Genomic DNA, 18969 nt, shown 5'->3' on the forward strand with positions numbered 1-18969 from the left:
CTCTGAACCACGCTGAGGAACATCCACACAAAATCTTCTGGGAACAAACATAATCCTACGCTCTGACATCTTTCTGTTTAGTTCTCTCAGGTATATCTTTCAACAAAGACCTAAGATGTCATTTTTAAACTTCGAGAGTAGCTATCTGGAGGTTACAGTGCCTGGAGAGGGATTCTTCTGACGCTTGAGTTCCCTGCCGGGAGAATCTCGGCAGAGGGAAGAGTTGAGAGTGAAGACATTGAAAAAAACAAAAACAAAAACAAAAACAAAAAAACCCCCAACAAAAACAACAACAAGAAAAATCCGAAGCGGAAGCATTTATGTTTTCCTTCCCTGGAATAAAAAGCACTAGGGTTTCAGATTTCAGTGTTTTGAAGGTTTTTATGAGAAATTATTGTCATTTTTATAGAATCAAGTATATTTTTCAAAAATTGCTTATTATTATCGTAAATTTGGGCCTTCCAAATGTCTGAAATTATAGTGATTATATTGCAGAATGGTCTTATACAAGGGAGGCTCCTTATAATCCGTCAATATCAACAAATTCGCGGTGGCGGCGCGTTCACAAGATACATTTGTACTTTAAATACCAAAGCTGAATTGCAAGACATTTAGCGTTGATTTCTTCCTAAAATTAGTGTTCATTTTCCCTAATCATTAGTGTTCCCTCCTTTCTCAACTGAATGCCTCTTCTTTCCGTATTCATCGTGTGATATTTCTTGAACAGTACTTGATCATGCTGACATATGAAGTGGGATCTGTTTAGAACTTGGCACGTTGAACAGATTTAGGACGTCCTTAGGTCATTACTTCCTGAAGAGGGGTAAAGATGATTCAGGAGTGTATATCATGACAAATGGCTTTAAATATATTATTGTATTTATTGTACTCTGCATTTGGGAGAAATATAAAAGAAATCCAGAATATAAAGTTTCATCCTAAAATACATTTGAGTGTCCTAGTGTAGGTGAGACTATTTTTTTGTTGTTGTTAAGGACAAATAAACCGTAATTCAGGGGGCACTAAAACGGGGCAAAAAAACCCAAACCCAAACAACAACCCTATGATTGTATGTAAATGGCTGAAGCCAAGGCAGGGAAGCATTGCTCTATGATAATCTCCTCCAATCCAACTCCACAATGTCAACCTTTTTAAAAAAAATTTTTTTAATGTCAACCTCTTTAAAATTTATTGTGAAATAGGCATTATTGCAATGTCTTAACACTAAACTTTTTCCTTTATCTTGAAGCTACACATTTTCTGTGTATCTAATTTTATAATACAGAATCACTAAAGGCAAGAATCCAAAGTACAGTGGGAGAACAAAAAAATATCAACCAATTCATTTTGCAGGAGATTAACTTCTTCAAATACCGGTCGGCCTATTAATGACGGAGATTAAATTTGAGTCTGAGGATCCTAACTCTCAGCTCTGCCTCCGTCACGGCCACCACGCAGAATCTTGACTGGGATCTTTGTATGTGTCTCTACTTTCTGTGATAGAACCAATTTCCTAAATCATTCTTCGGTTTCAGGCTTGCAAGCACTAAATATTTGCGAATAAAATAGCTCACAGTCCAGTAAATCATAAAGTTCTGGGTTGCTCCAAAGATTTTTAACTGTGGAGTGCCTGGCCGGCTCAGTCAGTAGAGCAGGGGACTCTTGATCTCAGGGTTTTAAGTTCGAGCCCCATGTTGGGTGTAGATTTACTTAAAAAATAAAGTCTTTTAAAAAGAAAGATTTTTTAACGAAAAGAAATGTGATTCAACAAGTATGGAAGAAAAGGCAATAGGCTTATCACAAAAGCTAGGCTGGGATGTGACATACTGCTAAGGTTTAAACCTCAAAGAACACGGGGCTATTTTTTGTGAATATTCAATAAGTCTTTAAAAAAAACACAGTAAACCTCAGAGTTTTAATAAAATAAAATAAATGTGGAAGACTCGAGGTAACAGGCCTACAAGCAAATTTTCTGTACCAAGCACCTAAATTAATACAAAATTCAAAGTAACAAAAATTTAGAGTGAAAGGAAATCAGGGGATGGGGAGAAGAAGGCATTAAATAACTGGTTTCTTTTAGCAAAATTTGGAGCTAAAAATTAAAATATTTCAGAATTGAAAAATAAAATAAAATATTTCAGAATTGGGAGTGTCTACTCAAAAGTTTGTTTCGCCCATAAATGATAGAGGATGTCTTCATAAAGGGTTTGATAGCCTGGGTTTAGGTTGTAGTGGGGTTCAGGCAAGTAGGGATAAGATGCTTTTTTGTAAACTTGAAACCTAAACATCTCAATGGGTTATTAAGTCAGTTTTGACACTAAGAAGCTCCTTCTCACATCCTTAAAAGGCAAGCGGCTAAAGAGGGACAGTTTTGGGGGGCAGGAATGTTGTTTTTAATCCTGGGGTAAATAAGGCCTTGAACCTCCCCCCTCCTCCCCTGGGTGACCTGGGCCAGGTTCCTGCTCAGGGGTCACTCAGTCACAGGAAGTTGATGCCAAAGGCAGGACTTGTTTATTTGTTTGGGGGCGGGTTGCAGAAAAGCGCAGCCCAGGAGGGACCTCAGCACCATCACCACCAAACACCAGCTCTCCTGCTCCTTCCCTCCTGCTGTGTGGACGGGTCTTCCACAGGTCATCAGGCTCCCCGCCGGCTCAGGGCCTCCGGGGGGGCTCAGGGAGGGAGAAGTGTGGGAGGCAGGAGCGCCCACCCAGCCCCATAGACTCCCCCACCACCCTCCCCTGCACACACCACTGCCTCTCAGCCGAGGCGGGGAAGCCCTGACCTCGGGTGATCTTAGGAAGGAAGAGTGAGACGCTGCTCTCCAGGGTGGGGAGACACACAGGGCAAGGGAGCGTTAGGGCCGCAGACCAAGGAGGAGGGTTGCGTGGGGCTCTCAGGCTGCGCTGCTCCCCTGGGAAACGGGCAAATGCAGCTAAAGGCTTGGACTGGGCCCCAAGATGCTCCAGTTCTCTCTGGTGGAAAAGGGGCTGCAGAAAGCGGGCCGTCCCCCGCCAGTGAGGGTGACTCGCTCTGTGCAGGGCAGGACGGTCATATCTGGGGTGGCCGCAGGGACCCCCCAGAGAGCAGGGCAGCGCCCCTCTGCGACCTCCGTTCCCACCCCAAGGCGCACACGCTCCCTGAGCTCTCTCTCTCTTTCTCTCTCTTTCTCTCTCTTTTTCTTTTTCCTTTGCCCCAAGGGAATTGTTTGCGCTTGCACAGGGAGAGCAGCAAACAGGTCTGGGGACTACTTCGGAGCGTCCAGCCACATGCAATCCTGCAAACGCGTCCGCCCCAGGCGCTCGCTGGTTCGCGTCCCATCCCCGGGCGCCCCTCTCCTGTCCCCCCCAGCTGCGAGCGCCCCCGCGGAGGGAGGCGGGGAGGGGGGGCCGCTGCCCCCGCCCCCCCCCCCGCGCACCTGGAACAGTCACGGCGGCCGCGGGGACCCGCCCGGCTCCCCAAAGCCTCCCGCGTCCCTAACCGACTCGCGGCGCACCCTGGGCCTCCGAGGAGCGAGCGGGGGTGGGGGGCACCCGGGGAGGAGGCGTCCGCGGTCCGAGGCGGGAAGCTCCCGAATGCGGCCCACGGCGCGCGGGTGGGATGGCGGGAGGCCTGGAGCCCCGGTGGGGAGGGCGCCGTCGGGGGGGGCCCTCCCGCTCCCACTGCGCCCCCCAAGCCCCCGAGGCGAACCCCGCAGAGAGGGCGGGACGGCGGCCCAGAGAGGCGGCGGAGGCCCCGCGGGAGGGGCACTGGCCAGCCCTGGCTCTTCCAGGCGGCGCCCGGGACCGCGCGCCCAACCCTCCCCTCCCCGCCCCTGCGCGCGCCAGGTGCCAGCCCAGGCTGTGGCCCCACCTGCGGGCAGCGCAGCCCCAGGACCCCCCCAGCCCGGGGGTCCACGCGGGTCCTGCAGCTCAGGTCCCCACCAGCCCGGGGGTCCACGCGGGTCCTGCACCTCAGGTCCCCCCCCCAGCCCGGGGGTCCACGCGGGTCCTGCAGCTCAGGTCCCCACCAGCCCGGGGGTCCACGCGGGTCCTGCACCTCAGGCCCCCCCCAGCCCGGGGGTCCACGCGGGTCCTGCAACTCAGGTCCTCCCCCAGCCCGGGGGCCCACGCGGGTCCTGCACCCCAGGTCCCCCCCAGCCCAGGGGTCTGTGGGGGTCCTGCAGCCCCAGGTCCCCCCCAGCCCAGGGGTCTGTGGGGGTCCTGCAGCCCCAGGTACCCCCCCAGCCCGGGAATCCACGTGGGTCCTGCACCCCAAGTCCCCCCCAGCCCGGGGGTCCACGCGGGTCCTGCAGCACAGGTCCCCCCCACCAGTCCGGGGGTCCGCGGGGGCACCGCAGTCCCAGGTCCCCCCCCCAACCCCAGGGTCCACGCAGGTATTGCAGCCCCAGGTCCGCCCCCCGGGGGTGCGGGCGGGCCGGGGCTCTGGGTGGCCGTGCGCGGGGACCGTCCCGTCCAGGTGACCCCCCAGGTGACAGGCCGCCCGCTGCGGGCTCTGCGGGAGAGCACCGGGCTCCGGCGGGAAGCGGCGCTGATCCGAAGGGCGAAGGGCGGGTAAGTGAAGTCGTCCCAGTCGGGCTCGCAGGAAGGGCCCGGCTGCGAGCCGCTGTGGCTGCGGCTTGTACGTCCACTTCTCCCATCACTTACAAGTTTTCAAACTGGCCCTTTCTTGCATAAATCGCCTGGAAAGAATTATGCGTTTTGAACCAAGTTTAGCCATAATCTGATGTTAATTTAAAAAAAAAAAAAGACAAGGAAGGATGATATTTATTTTTCATTTTTAAATAAGGGGACGGAAAAGTATGTTTTCAGATATTCACAAGCGAATCACTACTCAGCAGGCGTCCTTCAGCTTCTCGTTCTTTCCTTCTGTGTTTTCCGAGCTACTAGAATTCTTTCTGAACTGCAGGAAGCCTTCCATGTTTTTCTTATTCATTAGATAACTCAATGAAATGTTAAAATATTTATTTTTGAATAATCAGTACATTTTTGCCTGAAGGATTTTTACAAAATAGGCCCCTTTATCTAGCCGAACGTGGATGCTAGTCATGACCACTCTGGCTCACCCTGTTGTTTCAAAGGTAAATGTTTGCATTTGGTGACTAGAGCACTCTGGCCAGACCTCTTACAGCACTCAGTACTTGCATTATTCCTTTAGAATATTTCAAACCTGCGAGAGATTGGATCTTGTAAGAATTTCCTTTCTCAAACTCTATTGTCAGTGGGGTCGTGGTGGTCCTTATTTTAATCTGGACCAATGCATCCCAATTACATCTTATAAAATAATAATCTGTCACACAAATTCAGTTGATTATGCTAAAGCTTAAAAGACACCTACCACCACCACCACCACCACCACCACCACCACCACCACCACCACCACCACCACACCAGCCCACTTCCAGCTCTTTAGTACAAATGAAACCATCCCGTTCTTTCCCACGGCAGTGCAAGCAATCTCGCTGCTTTAAGTAGTCAATGTCAGTTCAGGTTCTCTGATATATCTATATTTAATACAATATTTTAAAGTCATTCTGACTTGGTGCCACATCAAAATGTATATTTGAAGTAGCTCATTGAAATATATTTATGCATCAATAAAATGCCCTAAAGCTGTCTCCTTTTCACTCTTAAACTTTTATTAAAAGGCACCCTAATAACTAGTCGTGTGGTACTAGGTTTTATGAAAATGCGCTAAGGAATTTTAACTCCAGAAAAGCAGACGAACAGTTTTAAGAGTCCTGTACCCAAGTTTACGTCTCTTCCACCAAAATCGGCTTGACTTTTCTGTATTTTATTAGAGTTGGATTTTGTTTATTTCTTAAGTCACAAAATTACCTCTCTATAGTAATTTTGATTATTCAGAAGCTACATCAATATCAAACAGAGGCCAATGACCTTCATGAATTTTTTTGTACGGAGCTTCCATAATGCCAGGGCTCCATAAATATTTCTAAAAATCAACCAAACTATATACTATATTTTAAAATGTTTAACAGATCATCAAACAGCCTCTGCTACATAAAGGCATCTGACCATGAATGTCATCCACACTTTCTCCCACATGTGATCTCCATGGGGGGGGGAAGAGTGAAGTTTCACATTTTCATCCAAGATTGCCAAAAAGAACTGCACCCAAAGTTTTCTAATCACCAGTTTCATTTCCCTTCCTCCTAAAAGTACTTTTCTTGATTATTGAACAATGTCAGGTTCCAAATTCCGAGAATTATTTTGTGCATCTTAGATTATCTAGGCAGTAGATAGATTTACCTTGACTATCAAGCAAATGCACACTCAGAGCCAAGCAAACCACCCATACTTTTTTTTTTCTGAGATGCTGAGCTTGTGCCATCATCATTTCTTTCTGTCTTTTCCCAAGCCAAGTTTGTGCACTCACACACATACGCAGTTAAATTGCATACAGCCCTACGCCTTAGTCAAGAGGCTTAGGTGTGCCTGTACTTAATATGATGTCCTAAGCTTGGATATGAAGACATGATCACACCACAAGACCTGTCCAGTGAGTGGAGGTGGGGTCCTGTTGTCCTCTCCGACTACTTACCAGCACAAAATGACCCCTACTCCCACTACCTCCCCATCCCCCCACCTCACACTGGACAAGAGAAGTTTCTTAAGGCAATAGGAGCTGTAGTTTTTCCATTGTCCAGTAGACGGCACAAAAGATCAAGCCTTCAAAAGCTGAAAAATCCGCTCGGGCTGTTTTATTTGGTTGGAGTGTGTTTGAGATTGCTGTTCATTTTAAACAGCCAGCCAGCCAGTATTGTATCTGTGAGGCAGAGAAGTCTCTCAAAACTTAAGATAGCTCGCCGAGGTTTTAAAACGTAGTGATAGGAAAAAGTTTTGCGTATCTGCTCAACAAAATGCTGCCTCAGATAATACCAACTATTATGAATGTGGAGTCTAAAGGTAAACATTTATTGAGAAATTTATTGTTTAAAAGTTACCTTTAAAGAAATTAAATTGAGAGAAATTATAAGACATTTCATTTTCAATATATCTTTGACTTGATAGAATATTTACAACTGGGGACTTCAAAAATCCTATATTGGGATTTTGCATAATGCATCTCTGCTTTTTATTAAACCTAACACACAACTCAGACCAGAAAATGGAGCATTGTATTTCACATGAGCTTACACATACACGCGTATATAATACGTTAGTAAAGAGGTGGAAGAAATTTTCTAAAGTTTGTGAGTAGCTTTTGGGGAATATTGGAGAGTGAAGCCATTAGACATAACTTAGTTGAAACTTCACCTCTTTTAAAGCAATGTGTGACTTTGGCTAATATTTATATTTTACTAAAAGGCTTCTATTTCCCCCTTCATTCTACAGACACTCCTTATGAAGAAGTGGGGGGGGGGATGGTAAAGTGTGGGCTAATAACTCATTTCCCAGTTAATTTTATTAAGAATTTATAGCACTGTTTAGAAAGTTTTAAGACAACCATAAATTTTATTAGGAATATTTTATTAAGCCCTCCATTTAATTAATAAAAGACCTCTATAACTTCTGAAAATGTCAGAGCTAGTAATTATGTTAACCAGTGTAATCTTCCCCCTCTAGAGACCAAAGCATTTTAATGATTTGAAATGGAAAGGTAGTAAGGAAAACAACACCCCCCCCCAGGTTTTTTTTTTTTCCCCTTTAACTTTTGTACTATCCAGTTAGAATATAGTGACTTAGGTATTTTCCCTGCAACGGTTAGACAGCCTACACTGACCTCTCACTGACTTCTGAACTGGACCCAGACATTGTTTTCTGAAGCAAAATGCAGTAAACAAATCTCCCAGTTCTTCTAGCCGGGATGGCTCTGGGGCACCTGATTAACGTCTTCCCTAATCCACTCAGTTAACCCCCTTTCACATCACCTAACCAGGTTTCCCCCTTTTATAGACCTCTAAATAGTTTATTTCACTTTTCTCACAGCTATTCATTAGCTTTGACTTCTTGGTACCTCTCTCCTATCACAGCCAGGCTCTTATCTCAAGCATTCCTCTATTATCTCTACCAGATTTTAAATCCATTTTCTTCAAACTGTCTTTCCCTCTTCTTATTTCTGTTTTTTGAAATGCAAATGCTAATGTTGGGGACGGGGGGGGGGGGGGGGGGGCGAGATGCAGACGTTGACTGTTCTTGAAGTACAAATCCCAAGCCTCCACACCACAGGACAACCTAAAGCGCACTCATAACATTTTAACAGGCATCTTAGGGTTAGGTGGCAGATGATAAACCCTTATCATTCTGTGAACACAGCTGCCAAACTCGATTGATTAACAGGCTTTTGTTTATTCTGGGCTGGCAAATACACACACATTTTACCTTAAGAGGTGCCTCTTTAATTTCTGAGGGTTCGGGGGCTGACTCATCCGTGTGAACTTTGGGGACAAAAGCCTAATTCAGGATATACGTCTTTTCCAGAGACACAATTCCTTACAGGAGAAAAGAAAATTAGAAGGGAGCACTCAGAAAGGACTGTACCAACAGCCTAAAGGGGCACCACTTGCTTTAAATGCCTTCTTGCAAGGGAAGTTCTAAACAATAGGGACCTTAGGCCTCAGCCTGCCCCTTTAAAGCCTTGGCTCTCTATCTTTGGGAAGATGCTCTGGGATGTTTAGAGTAAGCTGAGTATGGAAAAGGCGCGTGTTGCCAGAGCTAAGGGCAAGTGCCAGAACCCTTCACCAGGCCAAGTTTTTGCAAAACAAAAGTGCTGTTGCCTCAAAAAGCAAGTATCTGAACTAACTTAGGGATGTCACAGGACAAGTATAAATATCAGTAGCAGTTCACTAAGATACCCACAACTATGCCTTTACCTTTTCCTATTAATAGATGATTAATTGTTGCTGTACCAAAGGAGGTTTTTTTTTTTTTTTATGGCTACTATATTACAACTCTAGACTTCCTCTGTGCAATTTCTCTCAGCAAGCCCCAACTGTAATAACTGTTTGCTAATTGTAAAATCCTTATCCAGAATGAGGTTTGGGCAAACAATTTGTACTACTGTAATTACATTGTAAAAGTGTTTTAGTCCCTTGATCGTTCAGAATTAATCTTATAAAGACCTCGAAGTAGCATTAGGTTTGCAGTTATAAATGGTAAGGGAGGGGGGCCGTGGGGAGGGGGAAAAAAGAAGACCCTTTTCAAAACTCCCAAGAGTTTGTTTAAGCTCACAAACTCCAAACTATCCCTTTCTTTAAGGAAAACCTATGTGTAGGTCATTTAAAGTACTTGCAAGGTAACCTGACACATCATGGTTGGAGCACACAATAGTTTTCCTACCGCCTTGAAGTTTTTGGCTATGTTTAAAAAGGAGTGACTTACCTGAACCTGCTTTTTCCCTCTCTGCTAGAAAACAAACTTACCCGAAAGCAACAATACAGAATAAATTCTGTTGTCAACAAAACCTTCCTCGAAACTGGCCTTTTCCAGGTTTGAAAACATAGCCGCAGACTTGAGGTACCTCCAAGCCGGTTACCCTAAGCCTTTGCTGGAGAACCCCCAAGGACACCTAAAAGACCATGATCACCGAAATGTATTTCGCAGTAAATTTCTCTCGGTTAAATGATACTTACACAATTTCCCTCGCAGTTCATTTAAGGATCATACACGTAGATGTGCCCAAGTCAAGTCGATGTTTGGCTCAACACCCCCCTCCTCGCGCTCCCCCCCCCCACCACCCCTGCAGCCAGCCGCGCTGGAGCCTGGCGGGCCTGTGGACCTGCGGTGCCCACACCCCCGCGCAGCCGAGGGAAGGCGCCCAGGTGAGGGGCTCGGGGGAGGCTGCGGGCCCAGCGTGGTCCTCCCGGTAGCCGGGGAAAGCCCTGCGGTGCTCGGCCCAGCCAGCGCAGCTTCCCGGAGAAGGAGACAAATACCCTTCCGGAGACCGAGAAGGTTCCATCTTGGCCTGAAGTTGGGTTTCCAAGTTCACGTCGGGGAGGGTGGGGAGGGGGTGCCAGGCAGTGGGGCGTGAGGAATCTGGCAGTTCACCTGGATTCGCCCTCGGCTTTGACGTGCGGGCCTGCCTCAACCTCCCGCGCGATGCACCGGGGCGCGCGCACCCCAAAACTGCGCATGTTTGCGATGGAGAAAAGTTAAAGATCCTAAAAATGTGTGTGTGTGTGGGGGGGGACAGAGAGAGAGAGAGAAAGAGAAATGCAAATGATGAGGATCCCGGGATATTTTTTTAAGCAGTCGGAGCTGTCTCAAGCAAGGCAAAGCGCATCGGAAGGCTTTGGGTGAAGGTGTCATCCCTTAGGCACCCCGGGGCAGGACAGGGTCTGCACGGGGGTGGGGTGGGGGCGTGGGGGGGCTGGTGGCGAAGGCTCGGCTGCAGCTCGGCTTCTGAGCCCTCCACTTTTGGGGGGAACTGGGCGTGGACTCGTGCCGAGCGCTGGAGGCCGTGCGCGCCGGAGGGAGCCTGGCTCCGGATGCAGGTCCTGAGGGTCGCCCTGCACGGTGGCCCTCGCTCCTCGGAAGCCCACTTAGCAGAAACTTGAGCCCTACCTCTCGGACGGATGCGATCTGCCCTTTAGTTTGCACGTTAAGGGGTTCGCCCCCGCACCTTTGGGAGCTCCTGACCTTTTCCAAACAACCCCTGCGGAGGACAGGCGCGCCCCTCATCCTTCTCAAAACTCTTCCTCCCAGCTAGCCGCCCCCCTCCTTTTAGGATGAGGGTTCTGGGTCCGCGGACGGGCGGAGTGGGATGGGGGTGGGGCGAGGGGGGGTGCTTTGGGGTGGGGTGGGGGTGGGGGGGTGGGGGGTGGGGTGGTGGGGGGTGTGGGGGGGGAGTCAGCCTTTTGGCCACCGCCAGGGCGGGAATCGGGACCGGCAGTTTTGCATTCCCGGCAGATCGAAGCTCCCTGCTGATCGATTATTTGATAATTGATTTTCCCCGCAGCCAATGCGCGGCCGCCCTGGCGGGGGCGCCTGCTGATTGGCCGGGCCCTCCTCCGCCGCTGCCTACCGAGATTTGGGTGAGCTCATTTTCCAGTCGACCGCAGGGGGAGTTTTCTGCGAGGCTTCAGCTGGAGGCAGGGAAAAGAAAAAAAAAAAAAAAAAAAAAAAAAAAAATCCTGCTGGGAGCCGAGCGAGCTGCGAGCCTGGCTGGAGGATGTGAGGTTCCAGCCCCGCGGGTCGGGCCGCTGCGGCCGAGCCCTCGCGGCGTCTCGGAGCCCGGCGGGCAGACGAGCAAAAACGAAAATAACACCAGTAAATGTGATGATAAAGGGCCAGCCGAGGGGGGGCCGTCGGGGGGCCAGAGGACAGGCGTTGAAGGGGAGAAAGTTGAAAAATCAGGGGCCGGTCGGAGCCTCCGGGCGTGGGTAGGGACAGGTTTTTGTCTGCAACCTCAGCTCCCGAAGTGAATTTCTCTCTCTCGGTCCTTTTTTTTTTTTTTTTTTTTTTTTTTTGGTCGTTGGCACCGAGAGTTTTCCCGGAGCCGGGACGGTGCAGGGAGGCGGAGGGGGGTAGGGGTGCGGGGAGGGGAGCGCAGGGCGTCGCGGCGCACAGGGCCCGGGGCGCGGGGTCCCTCCAGGCCCGAGAAGACAAAGGCGACGCGGCCGAAGCCCGACCCCGCCGCGCCCCGGGCGCACGGCGGCCTCGCCCGCAGCGGGTCGGGGAGCCCGCGTCCCGGGGTGGGGGTGCGGGCGGGGGGGTCCCCGGCCCGGGGCCGCACCCGCGAGGTCGGGGGGCTGCCCCGAGCCCCGCGGCGGGCTGCGCTCCCCGGCGAGACGCCCAGTAGCTCGGTGTTTGTAAACAGGCGCTGGGGGCACCGTCCCCGCGCTCGGCTCATTGTTCCCTCCCTTCCTCTCCCACTTCGCGCAGGACGCGGGGGCCCGGGGGCCGGAGGCCGGGGAGCGGGAGGAGGAGGAGGAGGAGGAGGAGGAGCAGGTCCAGACCCCAAAGTGAGAAAACGCAAGCATTTCCTTTCCCGGGGGCCTGGGGTGGGGTGAGGGGGTGCACCCCTGACAGCGGCAGCTCCAGGCTGGGATCCGCAGGAAGCCCCAGCCTCCCCCCTCCGCCCCGCGATCCCGGGACTCCTGCTCTCATCCTTCCCTCCCTCCCTCTCTGTTTCCCCGTTTGCCTCCTTCTACGTGGGGTGGTCAGTTCCGAGAACGCACCCTTGCGTTGAGCTCACACATTCCCCCCCACCACCCCACCACCACCACCACCACCTCCAAAAACAAAAACAACAACAAACAAAAACAAAAAACAAAAAGCAACACCCCGGCAGCAGCGGACCCCCAGTAATTTGCAGGAAAGTCCTGAAGTCCGCGCGCCGAGAGCTCTGTGCAAAAGAACTCCCGCGGCTGCCCACCCCCGCCCTGCGCGCGCGCCCCTCCTCCCCTCCTCCACCCCCCCCCGCCCCCAGCGCGGATCCCCAATTTATTTCGAGAGAGTGGGGTGGGGGGTAGTGGAGGAGAGTCCCGAGTAGGGGTGGGGGGGAGGGGGGATTGCAAGGAACGCGGGGAATAAAGCCCGCGCCCCGGGGGCGGGGGGGGCGGCCCTGCCCGCGCGTGTGCGCGTGTGCGCGTGTGCCCGGGGCGCGTGGGGGTTCGCGCCCGGGGCGCGCGGCTGCAGGGAGCGCCCGTGCGCCTGGGCGGCGCGGCCGGAGCCCGCCCGGCGCTCCCACCCCTGCCGAGCCGCCGACTTGCTGCAGCCCAATGCATTGTGTAAGACGCGACCTGTTATGGCCACCACTACTTCCGGGTTCTAGCATTCGGGTCGGAATCCACCTCTCCGCCTGTGCAACACACACTTTACACACGCACGGGGACTGCAAGCGGGCAGCATCGATCGTGGCTCCTTTAAGACAAACTCAGACAGACATTTTTTTTTTTTTTTTTTAACCCTCCTCCTCTAATCTCCCTCCAGTGCAGCAGTTGCAAAGAGGGAGAGAGAGAGAGGGGAAAGAGAAAGAGCGAGCGAGAGAAGAGAGAAACTGATTAGGAATTAGGACCGATCCGGGGGAAGCGAGCGCTAGGGCTTTGTGCATTTGAATATTCACATTTGAGGTGTTCCGACCCGAAGAAGACAGAGCGGATGATCATTCATTCACCACGTTGACAACCTCGCCTGTGATTGACAGCCGGAGTGGCAGAAAGCCATGAGATTTGGTAGTTGGGTCTAAGGGGCGCTCTCTCTTTTTTTTTTTTTTTTTTTTTAAACTGATTTTTTTTTGGGGGGGGGTGGAAGAGAAGATCTGCCTTTTTTTTTTTTTTTTTTTTTTTTTTTTTTTTTTTTTGCCCCCGCTGCTGCTGCTGCTGCTGCTGCTGCTGCTGCTGTCTTGGAAACGGAGCGCTTTTATGCACAGTGACTCGGGCGCTTTGCTTCAGGTCCCGTAGACCGAAGATCGGGGACCAAGTAGCTCTCACGTTGCTGGAGACGTGAAGGGATTTATTTTTTTTTTTCCGTCGTGCTTTTTTTTAAAAAAAAAAAAAAAGATTTTTTTTTTTTTGTCCTCTCTCTCTCTCGCTCTTTTTGTTTTTTTGTTTTTTTGTTTTTTGTTTTTTGTTGTTTTTTTTTTTTTTCCGGGGGAGTTTGCTTATTTGTTTCTTTTCACACTGGCCTTAAAGAGGATATATTAGAAGTTGAAGTAGGAAGGGAGCCAGGGAGGCCGATGGCGCAAAGGGTACGTATTAAACAACAATTGTGGAACTCAAATGTGAGATTAAATTGAAACGTGGCTGAAAGACACTGCTAAAAAGTTTCTTTTTATTCTCTCCTCTCTGTCTCTCTCTCTCTCTCTGTCTTTTTGAATGAGGCTCCTAAAGCCGTGGCCTAAAGCGAGAGAATTTATTCAGTGCGTTTGTAGACTTATGTATGTTACATGTAATTAATTCAAGTAATCAAGTTTTCTATAGATTCCTAACCAGCAGCTATATAAATAGAAATGCAAGCTCGGGCAGTCATTCTGTTTAAAAAACAAAAACAAAACGCTCTAGATACCTACTGCTGTAATGTGAATGTTCAGGGAGCAGAAGTTTAAGGCTATTTTTAAAGTAAATTAAGCAGCTAGAAACTTCTGATTTGTTATTGATTGTGCTCATCTCTTAATATCACTAGAAGCATTTAGCTTTTTTAAGCAAATGACTTTGTCATAGTACGATGGCTTTTGGGGTCGGAAAACATTCATCTCTGAAAAATGATTTTAATGTGCATGGATTTTTATAGAAGGTAATACTTTGAAAGTTTTTGTTACAAAAGCCCTGCACTAATTGGATACTAAGCACAGAGCTACTCACTTTAAAAATGCAATACTAATTTCCCCAATATTCCTATTTGAATGGAAATGTAGTGAGAGTAAAGTGAGACAATGACAACCCAACCGAGGTAGTCTCTTAAAAGAAAGGGGGGTCTACAAAAAGCCTTCCCTGCATAATTTGTGTCCTGGCCCTCAAAGCCCTGTTTGCAAAAGAAAGTTACTAGGCTGACACATTTTTCTTTACTGCTTTGGTTCAGGCAAATGTCAGCGTTCTTCCAAACTATTTTCACACCTCTGGCTTTAAGGAGATGAAAGTGGCAATTCCTCTTTTCTTTGAAAATCATTTCACTCTCGGCGCCTCCAAATCTTGGGAAAAGAACTTGCCCGGAATTGGAGCAATGAGAGGATTCTAAGTAGCTGAATTTTGCACGCAAAAATAATGACAGTCAATATGAAAGTAGTTTTTCCGGGGGGGAAAAGAAGATGGGGGTTGTGTGTGCGTTTGCTTTTGAATTTACTTTACACCTGATGAGTTACATTTGCCTCATTGACTTCTAGTCTGGGGGAAAAGTTCATAGGAGTAGAGAAAAATAGGACAACTAACTGTTCCAGCTATATAGGTTTTCTTTCACGTTGAGGGGGAATTGCCCAATTCTAAAATCAGCTCTAATGAACGTGAAAGAGCTACCTTTCTCTGAGTTTCACTTATAAAGGGGGCCAGTTAGTTTTGTATAATTTAGCAGAGTTTGTCTTGGAAAGCAAAGGAAATGCAGTGTCTTGCAGGACTGCCTAACCCCACGCTGGCAGAGAAATAAAATGAGAAGCCTGTCTGAATTCATGTGCTTAGCTTAGCTGTTCCCATCGTAACTTTTTTTTTTTTTTTTAATTCCCCCTGATGGGAAGGGGCTGTGAAACTAGGCGGGTTTGCTGCACTGTCCTGGCACGTTTTATTATTGTGATTTTGAATTTCCTCCTCTAGAGACATGCACGTTTTACCTTCCGCCCTCCGGGAGAATGCCTCCCTTTCTTTCCTTCTTTCTTCCTTCCTTCCTTGCCAGAGGATCCTGAATTTCTGAACTGGTTGATAGGGACACAAGTTAGGGCAAGACCGTTCATCCCGGCCGAGTCTCAGAGAGAATCCTAGAATTTTTACTTTAGAAATCATTTTTCCGGACAAGAAATCTCAACTTTAGAGATGCAAGGCCACTGAATTCCGGGTTGAAGGATCCAGCTGGACTGACATTATATAAGCTCGGTGCCCTGCCGTCTCCCCAGTTGCCCGCCTGGCCTTCTGAACCTTGTTTTCTCCTGTTTGTCATGCAGTACGACGATCTGCCCCATTACGGGGGCATGGATGGAGTGGGCATCCCCTCCACGATGTATGGGGACCCGCATGCGGCCAGGTCCATGCAGCCGGTCCACCACCTGAACCACGGGCCTCCTCTGCACTCGCATCAGTACCCGCACACAGCTCACACCAACGCCATGGCCCCCAGCATGGGTTCCTCCGTCAATGACGCTTTAAAGAGAGATAAAGATGCCATTTATGGGTAGGTACACCGGGCATCAGGTTAAGTAGTAGAGACGCGATGTTTCCTCTCTCTCTCTCTCTCTCTCTCTCTCTCCCCCTGTGCCTTTGGTAGGAGGGAAGCCAGGGCTCCGTGGGCTGGAGGCACACCATTTGGTAACTTTTCATTTGCATTGCATGGAGAATTTGGGGAAGCGGCCTGCCACCCCGGACGCCCCCCATCTCCACACGCGCTCCGCGCCCGCCCAGCCCCCGGCGGAGCCCAGGCCAGGCCGGCCGAGGGGTCGCCCCTGCAGGAGAAGTTGCCAGAGGTCCCTCGTCCCCTCTCAGACCGGGGCTCTGCAGCTCAGCGGGCTGGCGCCCTCGCTTGCTCGACTTCGCTGGGAGAGCGTTGGGGATTTCTAAATGTAGGCGCCTTTGTGTTGGAACGAAACTTTTAGTTTAAGGGAAAATCTTTTAAGCCACTGATTGTTCTGACTTGCTAAGTTTACTCAGCAACCGTATGCTGGCTCTGCCGCCGCACAATAAAATCAGGGGAGGACAGTTGCAGGTCAGGCAAGGGGGAACAGGCTTTGCATTTAGGGAGTTTGACCACCGCGGGCGAGGAGAGAGCTCGCTCTGAATCCTTTGAGACGTGAAGAAACTTCTGGCCGGGTTTTTAGCACTTTGCGTTCAAAGGCGAGACCTGCAGGATTTGGGAGTAGGTGCGGGGCTGCTCTGGGGCCAGCGTTGTTTTCAGACTGTGCTTCCCCCGTGCTCTCCCAGGCCAGTCGGTTAGACCCAGGGCTGGTAAAATCCGCGGAAAGTCGCTTGTGCCTGCTGTGTGCTCGTGAATTTGGGGACCTCGTTTTACTTTGCAGCCACTTTTATTTCTATTTATTTCTTCTTCTGAAAAAAAAAAAAAAAATCAGGCAACACTGACCCTCCCCGGCCGAAAAACCTTCCTGCTTTATCTCCCGGTCGGTCCCTTCCTCGTGCGATGGGCTTGTTTAAATCCCAGCGTTCTCTCCGCAGCAGCAGCAGCAGCAGCAGCGTTGACTGCAAATGGTTTAGGCTCCGGGACAGAATATTTGGGGACGCTTTGAATAGGACCCCAAACCGTTAAATTCCCGGCTGGGCTGTGAGAGCTAATAAAAGACTTGAGACACCTCCTTGAGCATTAGAAGCAGCATTTTTTTTCTTTTCTTTCTTTCTTTCTTTCTTTTTTTTTAATGGGTTGAGATAAGCGACATCTAGGCCCCTCGCAAGGCTAGCTGCTTTGCCATCCCGCAGACAGAAATGAAAGGCTTTACCGGGGGGACATTTGGAGGAACTTTGTTTGGGGCGGAGGGGGGTGGTCGTGGGGGCCCCTGGCCCAGGGAGGGGAGCGTGCAGGGAGCTGAGGAGGAGCCCTCCTGGCCTCCCAGGGCCCAGGGGTCTGATCGGTCAGTGCAGCCCCCTGCCAGTGGCTGCTGGCGCCCTAGAGGTCCTCTCCCCAAGTCAGCTGAGCGCCCGCCACCGAGCTGCCGGAGCCCCGGGCTGGGCCGGGCCCAGCGGAGCCAGGCGCCCTGCTGCCCCCCAGGACCCGGCCGGTCCGGGTGGGAAACTTCCCTCAAAATGGCTGCTGGGGCTGCTGGGGCTGCTGGAGCTGCTGGGGCTGCTGGGCTGCTGGGGCTGCTGGGCTGCTGGGGCTGCTGGAGCTGCTGGAGCTGCTGGGGCTGCTGGGGCTGCTGGGGCTGCTGGGCTGCTGGGGCTGCTGGAGCTGCTGGGGCTGCTGGGCTGCTGGGGCTCCTGGGGCTGCTGGGCTGCTGGGGCTGCTGGGCTGCTGGGGCTGCTGGAGCTGCTGGGGCTGCTGGGCTGCTGGGGCTCCTGGGGCTGCTGGGCTGCTGGGCTGCTGGGCTGCTGGGGCTGCTGGGGCTGCTGGGGCTGCTGGGGCTGCTGGGCTGCTGGGGCTGCTGGGCTGCTGGGGCTGCTGGGCTGCTGGGCTGCTGGGGTTTTATCCTCAGCAAATGTTACCAATTTCTCCGGCCAGAGCTGCTGCACCGCCCCTCGCCCCTCGGATAGTGTCCGTGGCTCAGGGCCTGCGACTGGGGCGCCCCAGGAGGAAGGGGAGGTGAGCAGTCACCTGCGGGCGCTGGGGCAGGCGGAGCGCAGGGGACAGGGTGGGGGGGTCCCCGGCCTCCTGCCCCTCCGGCCGCCGCCCTGGGGCGCCCCTCTCCCCCACCCGGGGACTAACCATTGTGTTGTTTGCGACTGTTGTCTTCTCTTGCAGACACCCCCTCTTCCCTCTCTTAGCACTGATTTTCGAGAAATGTGAATTAGCTACTTGTACCCCCCGCGAGCCGGGGGTGGCGGGCGGGGACGTCTGCTCCTCCGAGTCATTCAATGAAGACATAGCCGTGTTCGCCAAACAGGTCAGCAAGACGCGCGCTCAAGAAGTAGGGAGCCAGGGGACCTGGGGAGCAACTCCCTCCCTCCCCCTCCCGCCCCTTCCCTCCACCCCCAACCCCTGCTGCACCTTTTCCAAAGTGGCCAGCACGCAGGCCACCCCAAGCACCCCCCACCCCAAGCCCTGCCCTGGGGCATCCCCCCAGGTGGGAGCGCGCGGGCCCGGTCCAGGCCTCCCCCCCTTCACCAGCCTCCCCAGCTCGCTGCCCACCCTCTTGCAGGAAGCTCGCCCCCCACCCCAAAAATTAAATCACGGACCCCGCGCCCCCAGGGTGGGGATTGCGGTGGAGGGCGCAGCCAGGGGCCTGGGCGAGCAGGGCAGCGGCCTCCCGGAGCCGAGCTGCTGGGAGAGGCGACCCGGGGCTCTGGGCTCGGTTTGGGCCTCTTTGATTCACGCTGGCTGCCTGTGGACTCAGTGTCACCCGGTCCCCCGTCCCCCCCGCCCCGGAGGTGACATCTTGCCCCCCTCCACCCCCACCCCTGGGCCGCCCGACAGTGTAATGAGGCAAGAAACTAGGAAGGCGACCAGATTTCAAATGTTCTTTCTTTCCCCCCCCCCACCCTGCCCTCCCCTCCCCTCCCCTCTCCTCTCCTCTACTCCTTCTCCCTTGCATTTAGATTCGCGCAGAAAAACCTCTATTTTCTTCTAATCCAGAACTGGATAACTTGGTAAGAGCGGACCCCCTCAGTCCCCAGCTCCCCCATCCCCGCTCCCCCTTCCCCCAAGCACCCCAGCTTTGCTGCAAGAGCCCCCCCCCCTCCACCCAGGTTTCTAGACGGGTCTTCCCGTAGCT

At 51.6% G+C, this 18969-nt stretch overlaps 1 protein-coding gene across 11 annotated transcripts in view; it reads left to right on the forward strand.

Annotated features, from left to right (window-relative positions):
- Positions 1 to 4392: 4392 nt before the first annotated feature.
- The window catches only part of MEIS1 (Meis homeobox 1), a 144165-nt gene continuing 129588 nt past the window's right edge, over positions 4393 to 18969 (forward strand). For 2 of the 11 annotated variants that reach the window (XM_041755627.1, XM_041755632.1), the window contains exons 1-4: positions 13268 to 13647; positions 15544 to 15770; positions 18000 to 18141; positions 18794 to 18844. In XM_041755627.1, the coding sequence (XP_041611561.1) occupies positions 13636 to 13647; positions 15544 to 15770; positions 18000 to 18141; positions 18794 to 18844 (432 nt within the window). In that variant the 5' untranslated portion in view covers positions 13268 to 13635. The other 9 variants (XM_041755626.1, XM_041755623.1, XM_041755624.1 and 6 more) reach the window with 9 other exon arrangements.

This window comes from Vulpes lagopus, chromosome 5, assembly GCF_018345385.1.
Source record: "Vulpes lagopus strain Blue_001 chromosome 5, ASM1834538v1, whole genome shotgun sequence".
In the NCBI taxonomy this organism is placed as follows: domain Eukaryota; kingdom Metazoa; phylum Chordata; class Mammalia; order Carnivora; family Canidae; genus Vulpes; species Vulpes lagopus.